The sequence below is a fragment of the Gorilla gorilla genome, chromosome 6, assembly GCF_029281585.2.
Source record: "Gorilla gorilla gorilla isolate KB3781 chromosome 6, NHGRI_mGorGor1-v2.1_pri, whole genome shotgun sequence".
NCBI lineage: Eukaryota > Metazoa > Chordata > Mammalia > Primates > Hominidae > Gorilla > Gorilla gorilla.
In genome coordinates this window covers 14,188,850-14,202,900 of record NC_073230.2, presented here as the reverse complement: position 1 = coordinate 14,202,900, position 14,051 = coordinate 14,188,850, and the positions used below count along the sequence as shown (strand labels likewise).

Here is a 14,051-nt window from a genome sequence, read left to right as displayed (position 1 = left end):
AGCGTGGTGGCACATGCCTGTAATCCCAGCTACTCAGGAGGCTGAGGCAGGAGAATCGCTTGAACCCAGGAGGTGGAGGTTGCAGTGAGCCGAGATCACACCACTGCACTCTAGCCTCGGCAACAGAGCGAGATTCTGTCTCAAACAAAACAAAACAAAAACAAAAGCCCCTCTTCTTATAGGTCAGCATTGTAAAGTGTGCAAGAGCTGGATTCGGAGTCCTGCATTGCCCATTACCAGTTCTATGGGTTTATTTATTTATTTATTTATTTATTTTTGAGACGGAGTCTCACTCTCTTGCCCAGGCTCGAGTGCGGTGGTGCGATCTTGGCTCACTGTAAGCTCCACCTCCCGGGTTCATGCCATTCTCCTGCCTCAGCCTCCTGAGTAGCTAGGACTACAGGCACCCACCACCACACCTGGCTAATGTTTTTTGTATTTTTAGTAGAGACGGGGTTTCACCGTGTTAGCCAGGATGGTCTCAATCTCCTGACCTCGTGATCTGCCTGCCTCGGCCTCCAAAATGCTGGGATTACAGGCATGAGCCACCAGGTGTGGGTGCCCGGCCCAGTTCTGTGTTTTTTGGGTTTTTTTTTTTTTTTTTTTTTTTTTTAGACAGAGTCTAGCCCTGTCCTGCAGGTTGGAATGCAGTGGCAGGATCTTGGCTCACTGGCTCACTGCAACCTCACTGCAGGTTCAAGTGATTCTCCTGCCTCAGCCTCTCGAGTAGCTGGGATTACAGGCACCTGCCTCCACACTCAGCTAATTTTTGTATTTTTAGTAGAGATGGGGTTTCACTGTGTTGGCCAGGCTGGTGTCGAACTCCTGCCCTCGTGATCTGCCCGCCTTGGCCTCCCAAAGTGCTGGGATTACAAGTGTGAGCCACCGTGCCTGGCTGGTTTCCTTTGTTTTTTTTTTCGAGACAGGGTGTTGTACATTTTGCCCAGGCTGGTTTCAAACTCCTGGCCTCAAGCAATCTTCCCACCTTCTCCTCCCAAAGTGCTAGGATTGCAGGCATGAGCCACTGAGCTTGGCCAAGTGCTGTGTTCTGAAGCAAGTTGCTTAATCTCCTCTGCCTCACAAACAGAAATAACAGTACCTTGTCTCATAAGAATTAAATCGATGACACACAGAAAAATCCCTAAGTACAGGATACAGAGCAAAGTCAATAAATTGAGTGATTATCTCGTCCCTTTCCTGTTTTCAAACTTGAAATCATTGGTTTCCCACTCCCTCTAGCACTGCCATCGATTGAGTGCCTCTCATATGCCAGACAAGCAAGGACCGGTGTGCTGGAGTTGCGTTTCCAGCGCATCGTTGCTTGAGCTGTATTTCCAGCGCATCGTTGCTCGAGCTCCGTTTCCAGCGCATATCTTTGCTTGTCTGGCATATGAGCTGCGGTGCAGGGTTTCAAAGCCATAGTTTTCATGGCTTTCCTAATCTGGCCCCGCTGAAAGCACCCTGGTCCATCAGGCAGGATGCATAGGTGAGCCCTGTGGTGAAGGCCAGGTCTGGTCCCTTTTCGTAGGCCCTGACGGGTGCAGTGGGCACTTCTTGCCCTCTTCTTCCTGGATGCCATCCTCTGGACACCCCACCCTCCAGCTGAACCCATCTCCAGCCTTCTCTCTTCCTCCATTATTTATTTATTGAGACAGGGTCTCGCTCTGTCACCCAGGCTGGAGTGCAGTGGCACAGTCTTGGCTCACTGCAACCTTCCGGGTTCAAGTGATTCTTCTGCCCTAGCCTCCCAAGTAGATGGGATTACAGGTGCCCGCCACCACTCCCGGCTAATTTTTGTATTTTTAGTAGAGCCAGGATTTCACCATGTTGCCGAGGCTGGTCTCAAACTCCTAACCTCAGGTGATCCGCCCGCCTCGGCCTCCCAAAAGTTCTGGGGTTACAGGCGTGAGCCACCGCGCCCGGCCAAGCCTTCTTCCTTCCAACACCCATGCTCCTTCCCGCCCCCGACCACTGTCTCAGCGAAGCCGCCCCTGGGTCCCCTAGCCCAAGGTGCTCTCACCTCTAAATTTAGAGGGGCCTTTACTACGAGCTTTTCGGTCTTCTGTCAGTGACCTACAAATAAGTGAACTACAAATCAAGCCAATTTCGTTTCTCAGTGCGTTTCCTAATGTTTCCTCTGTTCTCCTGGGCTTAAGGAGAGGCCGTCTCTCCTGTGTCTACGGTGAGCCGGGAAGAATCGGCTCCCTGCACTGGTCTGCCCGGCCTAGGCCCTCCTCGCCCATCACGCACGTGCTCGGGTCCTGGGAGGCCGCGTCAGTCCGGCCGGGAAGGAGCAGGACCCAGTCGCCATGGCTGTCCCGGCGTACGCAGGACCGCGGCCTGGGGCGCTCACCTCGCTCCAGGAGACCAGAGACCTCGCCGGGCTCGGGCTGAGGTGTTGCCGGGCTCTCTGCGTCCCAGACCCGGCTCCGGTCTCCAGGCAACCGCGGACGCCGCCAGGCCCACCCTGTGCTCTTAAAGGGGCCGCGCGCCAGCGCCAAGCAGGTGTCCCGCCCTTGCTGGTCCTGAAGGCCGGTGGAAAGGCCGGACGCTGGAGGCAGCAGGCCAGGGTTTTCCCAGCTCTGCTAACTGCTTCATCATAAAATAGGAATAACGCAGGCATTAGTTTTCCATTGCTGCCGCAAACAAATTACCATAAATTTAGTGGCTCGAAGCAACACAAATTTATTACCCTGCAGTATGTAAATTAGTCCCACAGTGCTGGTTCCTTCCAGAGGCTCCGGGGGAGAAGGCGTTTTCTTGCCTTTTCCAGCTTTTCCAGAAGCGGTCCCCAACCCTTTTGGCACCAGAGACCGGTTTTGCGGAACACAATTTTTCCATGGATGGGGGTCGGGGAGGGATGGTTTCAGGATGATTCAAGTGCATTGCATTTATTGTGCACTTTATCTCTACTATTATTACATTGTAACATAATTAAATAATTCTACAACTCACCATCCTAGAGACTCAGTGGGAGCCCTGAGCTTGTTTTCCTGCAACTAGACAGCCCCATCTGGGGGTGACAGGAGACAGTGACAGATCATCAGGCACCAGATTCTCCTAAGGAGCGTGCAACTTACATCCCTCGTGTGTGCAGTTCACAATAGGGTTCGTGCTCCTATGAGAATCTAATGCCCACCGCTGATGTGACAGGAGGCGGAGCTCAGGTGGTAACGCCAGCGACGGGGAGTGGCTACAAATACAGATGAAGCTTCGCTGGCTTGCCGGCCCCTAACCTGCTGTGCACCCCGCTTCCCAATAGGCCATGGACCACTCCTGGTCTGTGTCCGGAGTGTTGGAATCCCTGTTCTAGAGACTGCTTGCAATCCTTGACCAGTGGTACCTCCTTCCATCTCCAAAACCAGCAAGGCAGCCTCTCTCTGGCCAGCAGGGAAAGGTCTCCACCGTTGAAGGACTCACCCAATGGACTGGGCCCACCCAGACAATCCAGGATAATCTCTCTGTTGCAAGATCCTTAACTCAGCCAGGCATGATGGCTCACACCTGTAATCCCAGCACTTTGGGAGGCCGAGGCGGTCGGATCACCTGAGGTCAGGAGTTCGAGACCAGCCTGGTCAACATGGTGAAACCCTGTCTCTACTAAAAATACAAAAATTAGCCAGTATGGTTCTGGACACCTGTAATCCCAGCTACTCGGGAGGCTGAGGTGGGAGAATCACTTGAACCTGGGAGGCAGAGGCTGCAGTGAGCTGAGATCATGCTATTGAACTCCAGCCTGGGCAACAAGAGCGAAACTTCATCTCAAAGAAAAAAAAAAAAAAGATCCTTCGCTCAATCACACCTGCCGAGTCCCTTCTGCCACATGAGGCAGCGTGGTCACAGGTTCTGGGGATTAGGACACAGCTGTCTTGGGGGCTGTTATCCTGCCACAGCTCCCAATCTGGAGAGTTCATAAGTGGGATCCTGCAGACCACGCCAGCACAGTGCCAGACACGATGGCACAGTGACTACTGTACCGCCTCCTCCATCTGAGGGATTCTAAAGCAGGAAGGGAGCCGCCCACAGTCTGGAGAAGGGGTGGGGGCAGCAGGGGGAGCCACATCTGTCATCTCTGGGCCCCCAAGAGGGCATCTTTACTTCCATTTTCAGCCAAGTTCAAACAGGACAAGGTTCCATGAAAACTATTTGAAAAGACAGACAGGGATTCTTATATTCCCAGAACCATTCAAGGCCAGTAACTGGAATGTTCTACAGTTCACACCCTGAGGAAACCAAATCACAGCATCAAATTATGGGAAATCAAACTCTTTTTGTTCCCCTGCGAGGACAGCACTTTGCGACCTTGGCCGCACAGAGGAATGTTTCAAATAGTGACCCCTGTCCCATCCAGTCATTTTCTTCCAGCCGGGCAGAGAATCCCCCTTGTTTAAAAATTTAATGTGAATCAGGGCCGAGAATCACTAACCGAAAAGGACCCTACTTTTAAATTTACGAAATTAAATAAAGATGAATTTAATTACTGTTAAGGGTTGAAAGTTATAGACTAAACTATGTCCAGCCAGAGCAGAGACTTGAGTAACTTCCAAAGTGGTTTGGACTTTTTTTGTTGTTTTTTTTTTTGAGACAGTCTTGCTCTATCACCCAGGCTGGAGCGCAGTGGCGCAATCTCGGTTCACTGCAACCTCCGTCTCCTGGGTTCAAGCGATTCTCCTGCCTCAGCCTCCTGGGTAGCTGGGATTACAGGCATGCGCCAGCCCACCTGGCTAATTTTGTATTTTTAGTAGAGGCAGGGTTTCTCCATGTTGGTCAGGCTGGTCTCAAACTTCTGATCTCAGGTGATCCACCTGCCTCAGCCTCCCAAAGTGCTGCGATCACAGGCATGAGCCACCATGCCCAGCCCAAGTGTTCTTATTTTTATAAAATGTGTTCTTGCCTGGACACACACACACGAGTGCATGCAAACATAGAGAAAAAAAAATTTGCAAGCAATGCTCCATCTGGTTTGAAAAGGTTCTCAAGATCACTTTTAAATGGGTGTGATGTGTATTTTTTTTAAGTAGCAGGTTCATTTTAAAACAAAAAAGGTTAGTCAAGACTCTGTCTTTCAAAACATAAAAATCTGCGATAAAACCAATTATTCCATACAGTGACTACGGTCAGTTCTGAGAAATGACACCCAGGTTGGCGATGTGTCTCATGGTTGGCCTTCCATGGGGACAGTTCCAGGGGTGGTCCATCTCCCCCATGTGGGTGATCAGTTTCTTCATCTCGCTTGTGTTAAGAGCAGTCCCAATCATCACCTGAGTGTGAGACACAATGGTTCAACGTTTTAGTAGTTTTTTGACGTCAGAATGGCAGCTCTTCAGAAGCATTCTTCTCTAAAATAAGGCTGGACAAGATTACAGCTCAAAAACTACCTTCCCTGAAAAACCCCTGAAAAACCTTCCCCCAGAGAAGCCTAGGTTCTAGATCTCAGCCCTCCACCCTTCTGTGAAATCAGGCTCCTTGTGGCTCCTTCAAGGTGGCACCGCCTCCACTCCAGACGCCGACCACACCTGTCTCAGCAGCCACCCTGCCCTCTCACCCTGGCAGGTGCAGCAGCCTGCCAGCAGGCCTCCCTGCCCCACTGCGACCCCTCCGAGCCGCTCTCCACTCAGCAGCCAGTGATTACTTTTAAAGGGCTGTCAGGTGATTCATTCCACTTCACAGCTCTCCCCCTCACCTGAATAAAAGCCCCCGTCTGTCCCCTGACTTGGCCCTCACTGGGCTGTGCCTGCACCCCCACCTCCAAGCACGAATGCCTCCCTTCCTCACCCCAGCTGCACTGCTACTCCCTTCCTCTTGCACAGGCCCATCACGCAAACACCTGCCTTGGGACTGTGGCACTCCCGGGACCCTCTCCCCCAATGGGTGAGGGCGTCACTCCCCCTCTGTCGAGCTCCGACCTGCTGCCCATAGCACTCCAGCCCTGGCCCTGCTGCCTCCCTGCCATGGGTCCTCTGACAGGAAGGAGAGGACACAAGCCTGAAGCCCAATGTCACCTTCCTTCTTCCTGCAGCACCCTGAGGGCTCACCATGTGACAAGCACAGTCAGAAGGCTGGGGTGACAGCAGGTTGGAGAAGGACAGACAATCAACAAGTCAACAGAGAACCAAGACAGGTGGCGCCCAGGCGAGGTGGCCTGCTCAGGTGTGGGGATGGGGTGAAGGGTGACGGTGGCAAACCCAGGTAGAGAGGAGAGTAGGGAGAAAGGGTGTAAGGCAGGGAGGAGACTGAGGCGAGCGTGGAACTGGAAGGCAGCTACATGGCTGGAAGCTACATGGTGGGGAGATGGGGCTGGAAGGGTGGGCAGGGCTCAAAGCAGGAGCCTCCTGGGCAGGCAGTGACAACACCGGAGATGGACGGGTAGGCCAGGGCGGGAGGGAAGGAGCAGCCTGTGGTTCCCCGGGCCACTGAGTCACACTAAACTCAGGACATCAAAACTGCCCGGCTATGAGCTCAGCTCCACACTCTCACTCACAGACTCCAAGACTGGAAGATCCATATTATGTCTTTTATTTTGGCGAGGTCGGGGGTGGTGGGGAGACTCTGTCTCCCAGGCTGGAATGCAATGGTGCCATCTCAGCTCACTGCAACTCCGCCTCCCAGATTCAAGCAATTCTCCCGCTTCAGCCTCCCGAGTAGCTGGGATTACAGGCGCCCACCACCATGCCCAGCTGATTTTCGTACTTTTAGTAGGGATGGGGTTTCACCACGTTGGCCAAGCTGGTCTCAAATTCCTGACCTCAGGTGATCAACCCACCTCTGCCTTCCAAAGTGCTGGGATTACAGGTGTGAGCCACCACGCCCAGCCCCTATTAGGTCTTTATCCAAGAAACACTGTGGCTAGAAGTCAGACTCTGGGCCCTCTTCTAATTAAACTCTGCCCTTGAGTCATTTCATCTAATCTCATGGCTGTAAATTACACCTGAAGCTCACACAGCAGGCTCCATCCCACCCACTCCCCACGTGGCCCCCAGCTGCTGCTCTCCCCAGCGGCCGCAGCCACGGCACCCCTTCCAGTCTGTTCTCTCTCCAGCAGCTGCAATCACGGGACTCCTTCCCGTCTGTTCTCTCCAGTGGCTCGTGCCACACACAGCACAGACCCCCAGGGTCTAGGTATGACCGGCAACACTCTACGTGGCTGTCCTCTGGACGCCACTCTGCTCACTCCCTTCCCCTCTCCAGGGACACAATCAGCCTCTGGCTTCAGTCTTGCTACTTCCTTCGCTTGGAAAGTTCTTACCCAAGAGGGCTCCATTCTACCTTTTTTTTTTTTTTTTTTGAGACAAGGTCTTACTCTGTCACCGAGGCTGGAGTGCAGTTGCATGATCTTGGCTCATTGCAACCTCGACCTCCCTGGCTCAAGTGATCCTCCCACCTCAGCCTCCTGAGTAGCTGTGACTATAGGCACATGCCACCACACCTGGCTAATCTTTTAATTTTTTGTAGACATGGGGTCTGCCTGTGTTGCCCAGGCTGGTCTCTTAACTCCTGGCCTCAAGCAATCCTCCCGCCTTGGCCTCCCAAAATGCTGGGATTACACGTGTGAGCCACCATGCCTGGCTTCCATCCCACCTTTTAGATGGCAGCTGAGATGCCACCTGCCCAGATGCCATTCCCTGACCACCATCTCACCTGGTCACCATGTTTTTTTCTTGTCATTTCCTGTCCCAAAACGCTGTTTTAGGCCAGGTGCGGTGGCTCACGCCTGTAATCCCAGCACTTTGGGAGGCCAAGGCGGGTGGATCATGAGGTCAGGAGATCGACACCAGCCTGACCAACATGGTGAAACCCCATCTCTATTAAAAATATATAAATTAGCCAGGTGTGGTGGGTGCCTGTAGTCCCAGCTACTTGGGAGGCTGAGGCAGGAGAATAGCTTGAACCCGGGAGGCGGAGGTTGCAGTGAGCTGAGATCACGCCACCACACTCCAGCCTAGTAACAGAGCGAGACTCCGTCTCAAAAACAGACAAAGAAAAACGCTGTTTGAATCTCTTGACTGTGCTTACTGGCATCTAATGGGTGTCATTTATTTGTGGTGATGCCTATTTCTCCCCACTGTCTGCTCCACAGGGGCAGGGGCTGCAGCTGCCTTGTTACCTCTGTGTCCCGAGCACCTGGAGCAGGGCGGGCCCCACAGCAGGGGCTCAAGGAGCATCTGCTGAATAAATAAAGGAATGGCGTCCTGGCCTTTCCCAGTGGCCGGCTGATACACAGTCACTTTTCTTGGACATCAGGCTAATCCCCACTGCAGGCGTAACCACTGCTGCCACCTTCCCACACCAACCGGAGCAGCGGCAGTGACGCCACGTGCAATGACAACCACGGCACCCCGTGAAGCACCTGCTGCCTCAATGACTCTGCAGAGTCTTGTCCAATGTTGCCGAGTCCTGGCAGCAGCAAATCTTTACCTACCAATGTTGTTATGACCCATAAGGTCCATAGACGAACAAGGTGCCTCAAACGCTAACTGCGCTGGAGTCAACCAGAGCTCGGAGATAGAATACTGGCCGGGCCAGGCACGGTGGCTCATGCCTGTAATTCCAGCACTTTGGGAGGCTGAGGCAAGGGGCAAAAGGAGACCATGTTTCTACAAAAAATTTAAAAATTAGCTGGGCATGGTGGTGCATGCCTGTGGTCACAACTACTTGGGAGACAGAGGGAGGAGGATCGCTTCAGCCTGGGAGGTCAAGGCTGCAGTGAGCTGTGATTGCGCCACTGCACTCCAGCCTGGGCGACAGAGGGAGACCTTGTCTAAAAAAAAAAAAAAAAAAGAATTCTGGTTTTTTTTGGTTTTTTTTTGAGACGGAGTCTCGCTCTGTCGCCCAGGCTGGAGTGCAGTGGTGTGAACTTGACTCACTGCAAGCTCCGCCTTCTGGGTTCACGCCATTCTTCTGCCTCAGCCTCCCGAGTAGCTGGGACTATAGGTGCCCGCCACCACGCCCGGCTAATTTTTTTGTATTTTTAGTAGAGACGGGCTTTCACCATGTTAGCCAGGATGGTCTCGATCTCCTGAACTCGTGATCCGCCTGCCTCAGCCTCCCAAAGTGCTGCGATTAGAGGCTTGAGCCACCGCGCCCGGCCAAGAATACGCTTAACAGAGGTAACAAAAGAGCAATAACTATGAGTTCAAGGTCACAGAGAATGCAGACGACACAGATGCTCAGCTACGACGCTGCACATAGCTCTCTGTGTAAAATGACCCCTGGCAATCACAAAGGCGTTTACAACCTTGACCAAATCAGGAGCTGGGCTGAGACCTTCCTCGATTGCAAGCTTGAGCAGCTGAGCTGACAGCCAGGCTTTCTTTACTTACCGACTTCCGGCAGGCTCTGGAGGCAAACATCTGCTTGACTCGGGAAGGCCGGCACATGACCCCAGGGCTGTCGCTCAGCATGAAGATCAGTTCATCGACATCCTGGGGTCCGAAGGTCCAGTTTTTACTAGTTGGCAAGGAAATCAGTTTAGCCCTTTCGGTGACTGGAGCTAAAAGAATACAATTTTGAGAAAAATCCATGACTTGACAAACACGTTTCACTTGAAAGCTACTTAGGATGAACATCTGAGGCCAGACGTGGTGGCTCACGCCTGTAATCCCTGCACTTTGGGAGGCCGAGGCTGGCGGATCATGAGGTCAGGAGATAGAGACCATCCTGGCTAAAATGGTGAAACCCCGTCTCTACTAAAAAATAGAAAAAATTAGCTGGGTGTGGTGGCAGGCGCCTGTAGTCCCAGCTACTTGGGAGGCTGAGGCAAGAGAATGGTGTGAACCTGGGAGGCGGAGCTTGCAGTGAGCCAAGATCACACCACTGCGCTCCAGCCTGGGCGACAGAGCAAGACTCCATCTCAAAAAAAAAAAAAAAAAGTGAACATCTGAAAGAGAGGACAGTCACAGAATGCTTTTGGGGGGAACCTTTTTAATCTTTTATAAAATAAAAAAAACCCAGTCTATATGACCTGAAAGATTATTCCCAGCTCTAAAAAGACAAGAATCTATAGTTCTAATTTTTTTTTTTTTTTTTGAGACAGAGTTTCACTCTTGTTGCCCAGGCTGGAGTGCAGTGACGTGATCTCAGCTCACTGCAACCTCCACCTCCCGGGTTCAAGCGATTCTCCCACCTCAGCCTCCTGAGTAGCTGGGATTACAGGCACCCGCCACCAGGCCCGGCTACTTTTTGTATTTTCAGTAGAGATGGGGTTTCACCATGTTAGCGAGGCTGGTCTCAAACTCCTGACCTCAGGTGATCTGCCTGCCTTGGCCTCCCAGAGTGCTGGGATTACAGACGTGAGCCACCACACCCAGCAGCTATAGTTCTAATTAATAACTTACCATTTTCATCGATAACAAAATCGAAGCCATTCTTTCTAAATATTTCCAGATTTTCTATCAGAACAGCTTCATTAACAGCAGTTAAGTTGAGAGTCTGAGGTCTGAAAAACACAAAAATGATTCAAACCATATCCTGAAGTCAAACATTTAGCTTTACAGCAGAAATGAAATGAAAACAACAATACTGTATTTTGAATTCATGTCAAAATAACAACACGAATAACAACATTATTCAGCTGTCACAAAACTTCCTGAGAAGTTCCTTTTAATTTTCTCTTTCTTAAAGTTCTTTTTAGAAGTTAAAATAGCTACAGGCCAGGTGCGGTGGCTCACGCCTGTAATCTCAGCACTTTAGGAGGCTGAGGCAGGCAGATCTCTTGAGGCCAGGAGTTTGAGATCAGCCTGGTCAACACGGCGAAATCCTCTCTCTACTAAAAATATAAAAATTAGGCCAGGCATGGTGGCGCACGCCTGTAGTCCCAGCTACTTGGGAGGCTTAGGCAGGAGATTCGTTTGAACCCAGGAGGCAGAGGTTGCAGTGAGCCAAGATCACGCCACTATACTCCAGCCTGGATGACACGACAAGACTCTGTCTCAAAAAAAAAAAAAAAAAAAAAAACCCACAAAAACAAAAATTAGCTGGAAGTGGTGGCTCATGCCTGTAATCCCAGCTACTTGGGAGGCTGAGGCACTAGAATTGCTTGAACCCAGGAGGTGGAGGTTGCAGTGAGCTGAGATCACACCACTGCACTCCAGCCTGGGCAACAGGGCAAGACTCTGTCTCAAAAAAAAAAAAAAAAAAAGTTAAAGTAGCTACAAAAGTAGTTTGCTTTTTCCTCAGCCTGCCACCCCAATGACTCCCACTTTTTCTGAATCCTTTCCTTAAGGATAACAATATCACAAAAATGCTATTTTTTCTCCTTCTAATAGAGAATTTGAAACACTGGGTTAGGTCATTGCCAGCATTTGTAAACAGAATGAACAGACAGCATTTATTTTGCTATCCTGTTCCTTCCTGTGCCTGTATTATATCTCCATCCTTCTCTCCTCCTGGATTTACTGAGTGTTTTTTTTTTTTTTTAACTTTTTGTTATTTTTTTCAAAGATAGAGACAGGGTCTCACTATGTTGCCCAGGCTGGTCTCAAACTCCTGGGCTCAAGCGATCCTTCCACTTCAGCCTCCCAAAGTGCTGGGATTACAAGTGTGAGCCACTGCATCTGGTCCTGAGTGCTGGATAAGACAAACACTGCTCAAGGCAGGAGACAGCTGGTGAGCAAACACAGGCTTGGTCCTGGAGCCAACAGATTACCGGGGAAGAAAGACGTTCAGCAAATACTCAGGCAAGTCAATTATGATGAGAAACGACAGGAAGGTCAGGAAGAAAAAGCAGCCAGTGTCATAGAGAGACTTCACCCTGGGGTCAGGAAGTGACCTTTGAGCTGAGTCCAGGGATAAGAAAGTTAATCAGGTAATGGGGGAGAAGTGGGTGCAGGGTGCAGGACAACTATTCTAGACAGGGACAACAATCTGTGCCAAGCCACAGGAGGGACCGCTGATGTTTGCAGAGCCACAGATAAAGATATCCTTCATTCTGCTTAGTGGCCACATAGGGATTCATCAGGCCTGCCAAGGGAAAAAGACAGACAGCCAGAGAGGCTCGAGTACAGGGAACAAGGGGAAGACGAACAGGAAAAGCTACAGAGGTCAACAGGGCCACCCTACACAGGGGCTGGCAGGGCAGGGTGGAACTGGGTCTTTATCCTTTAATCTTGAAGTGTGGTCCATCTGGGACCCTAAGTGGTCTGTGATTACCTGGGCCAACTTGAAATGTCACAGACGAGAGGTTATCTTTGCCGAATGGCTAAAAAATACAAGACCTCAGCCAGGCATGGTGGCTCACGCCTGTAATCCCAGCACTTTGGGAGGCTGAGGTTGGTGGATCACCTGAGGTCAGGAGTTCAAGACCAGCCTGACAAACATGGCAAAACTCCCTATCTATTAAAAATCCAAAAATTAGCCAGGTGTGGTGGCGGGCGCCTGTAATCCCAGCTACTCGGGAGGCTGAGGCAGGAGAATCGCTTGAATGCGAGAGGCAGAGGTTGCAGTGAGCCGAGATCACATCACTGCACTCCAGTATGGGCGAAAGAGTGAAACTCTGTCTCAAAAAAACAAAAACAAAAAACCTCTATTAAGAGGAACAGGGAAGGGATATAAAGTAGCTTACTAAATGTCTATTATTACCATTGCCTCCTACTGAGAATAAAAACAATTCACGCATTCCACAGGAGAGTACTCAGCAAACTACACAGGAGAGTACTCAGCAAACCACACAGGAGAGTACTCAGCAAACCACACAGGAGAGTACTCAGCAAACCACACAGGAGAGTACTCAGCAAACCACACAAGAGAGTACTCAGCAAACTACACAGGAGAGTACTCAGCAAACTACACAGGAGAGTACTCAGCAAACCACACAGGAGAGTACTCAGCAAACTACACAGGAGAGTACTCAGTAAACTACACAGGTTCAGTGGTACATTTCTCCATGTGGGATCTACTTGTTGGGATCTGAGTTTACTTCACTATGTGGTTTAATTTCCCACACGAAAATCCATGACCTCTTCTTATAACTTTGCTGAAGACAAGACTTTAGTTTTACATGATACTATCACACCTGACCTTTGTGAAGTAGTCAGGGTAAAACATTCCAGCTTGGCTGAGGAGAGAGAAATACCAAATTCTGCAGTGACTATCTTAAAATAATTTTTAAATTTTATTTTATTTTATTTATTAATTTATTTGTGAGACAGAGTCTCACTGTCTCACTCTGTCACCCAGGCTGGAGAGCTGTGCAGTGGCACGATCATGGCAGCCTCAATCTCCTGGGCTCAAACGATCCTCCCACCTCAGCCTCCCGAATAGCTGGGACCACAGGCACACACCATCAAGTCTGACTAATTTTTTACATTTGTTGTAGAGACAAGGTTTCACCATGATGCCCAGGCTGGTCTCAAACTCCTAAGCTCGAGGGATCTGCCTGCCTCAGCCTCCCAAAGCTCTGGGATTACAGGCGTGTGCCCCTGCGTCCAACCTGCAGTGACTATCTGACTTCTGATTACTGTCAATCAACACTGGCGCACAGGCTGTCTGTCTTTCTGAACACACACATTCCATACACTATGCATACTAATACTCCATACTATCAATTGCCCTCATCAGAAGGATCTTCTGGCTACCCAGTGATCAACATTTTTAATAGCGAAAAAGGTCTGATACTTAGAGAACATGTTAACTACGTGAACTGGGGCAGGTTACTCAACCTCTCTGCATGTGCCTCAGTTTTATCGCTTGTGGAATGGTGATGGTAACAGTAACAACCTCACAGGTTTCTGAGGATTAAAGGAACTAATACACATACATTATTTCAACAGTGCCTGGCAGATTCTAGGCACTGAATAAATGGTAACTATCACTATTATTATGTAAAAAGTATAAAAATCTGCTATATGAATACTTATGGAAAAATACATATATACATATAGACACACATATAAACTATTAGGTCTCTTTTTTTTTTTTTGAGATAGAATCTCGCTCTGTCACCCAGGCTGGAGTGCAGTGGTGCGATCTCGGCTCACTGCAACCTCTGTCTCCCAGGTTCATGCGATTCTCCTACCTCAGTCTCCTGAGTAGCTGGAATTACAGGCGTGCACTGC

The 14,051-nt window shown here is 50.2% G+C and overlaps 2 protein-coding genes across 18 annotated transcripts in view; both read right to left on the bottom strand.

Annotated features, from left to right (window-relative positions):
* Positions 1-2,531, bottom strand: part of LOC129523491 (radial spoke head 10 homolog B-like) — a 62,203-nt gene extending 59,672 nt beyond the window's left edge. For 3 of the 9 annotated variants that reach the window (XM_055346499.2, XM_055346492.2, XM_055346503.2), the window contains exons 1-2: positions 2,251-2,531; positions 2,021-2,073 (exon numbers count right to left, since the gene is read on the bottom strand). The gene's annotated coding sequence lies outside the window, so the exon portion shown is untranslated. Of the gene's footprint in view, positions 1-2,020 lie in introns of all 9 variants that reach the window. The other 6 variants (XM_055346494.2, XM_055346498.2, XM_063708088.1 and 3 more) reach the window with 3 other exon arrangements.
* A 129-nt stretch (positions 2,532-2,660) lies between these two features.
* Positions 2,661-14,051, bottom strand: part of PMS2 (PMS1 homolog 2, mismatch repair system component) — a 38,502-nt gene continuing 27,111 nt past the window's right edge. For all 9 annotated transcript variants that reach the window (XM_031013114.3, XM_031013112.3, XM_055346520.1 and 6 more), the window contains 3 exons: positions 10,335-10,435; positions 9,321-9,490; positions 2,661-5,261 (listed from right to left, as the gene is read on the bottom strand). In XM_031013114.3, the coding sequence (XP_030868974.2) occupies positions 5,118-5,261; positions 9,321-9,490; positions 10,335-10,435 (415 nt within the window). In that variant the 3' untranslated portion in view covers positions 2,661-5,117. The remainder of the gene's footprint in view (positions 5,262-9,320; positions 9,491-10,334; positions 10,436-14,051) is intronic.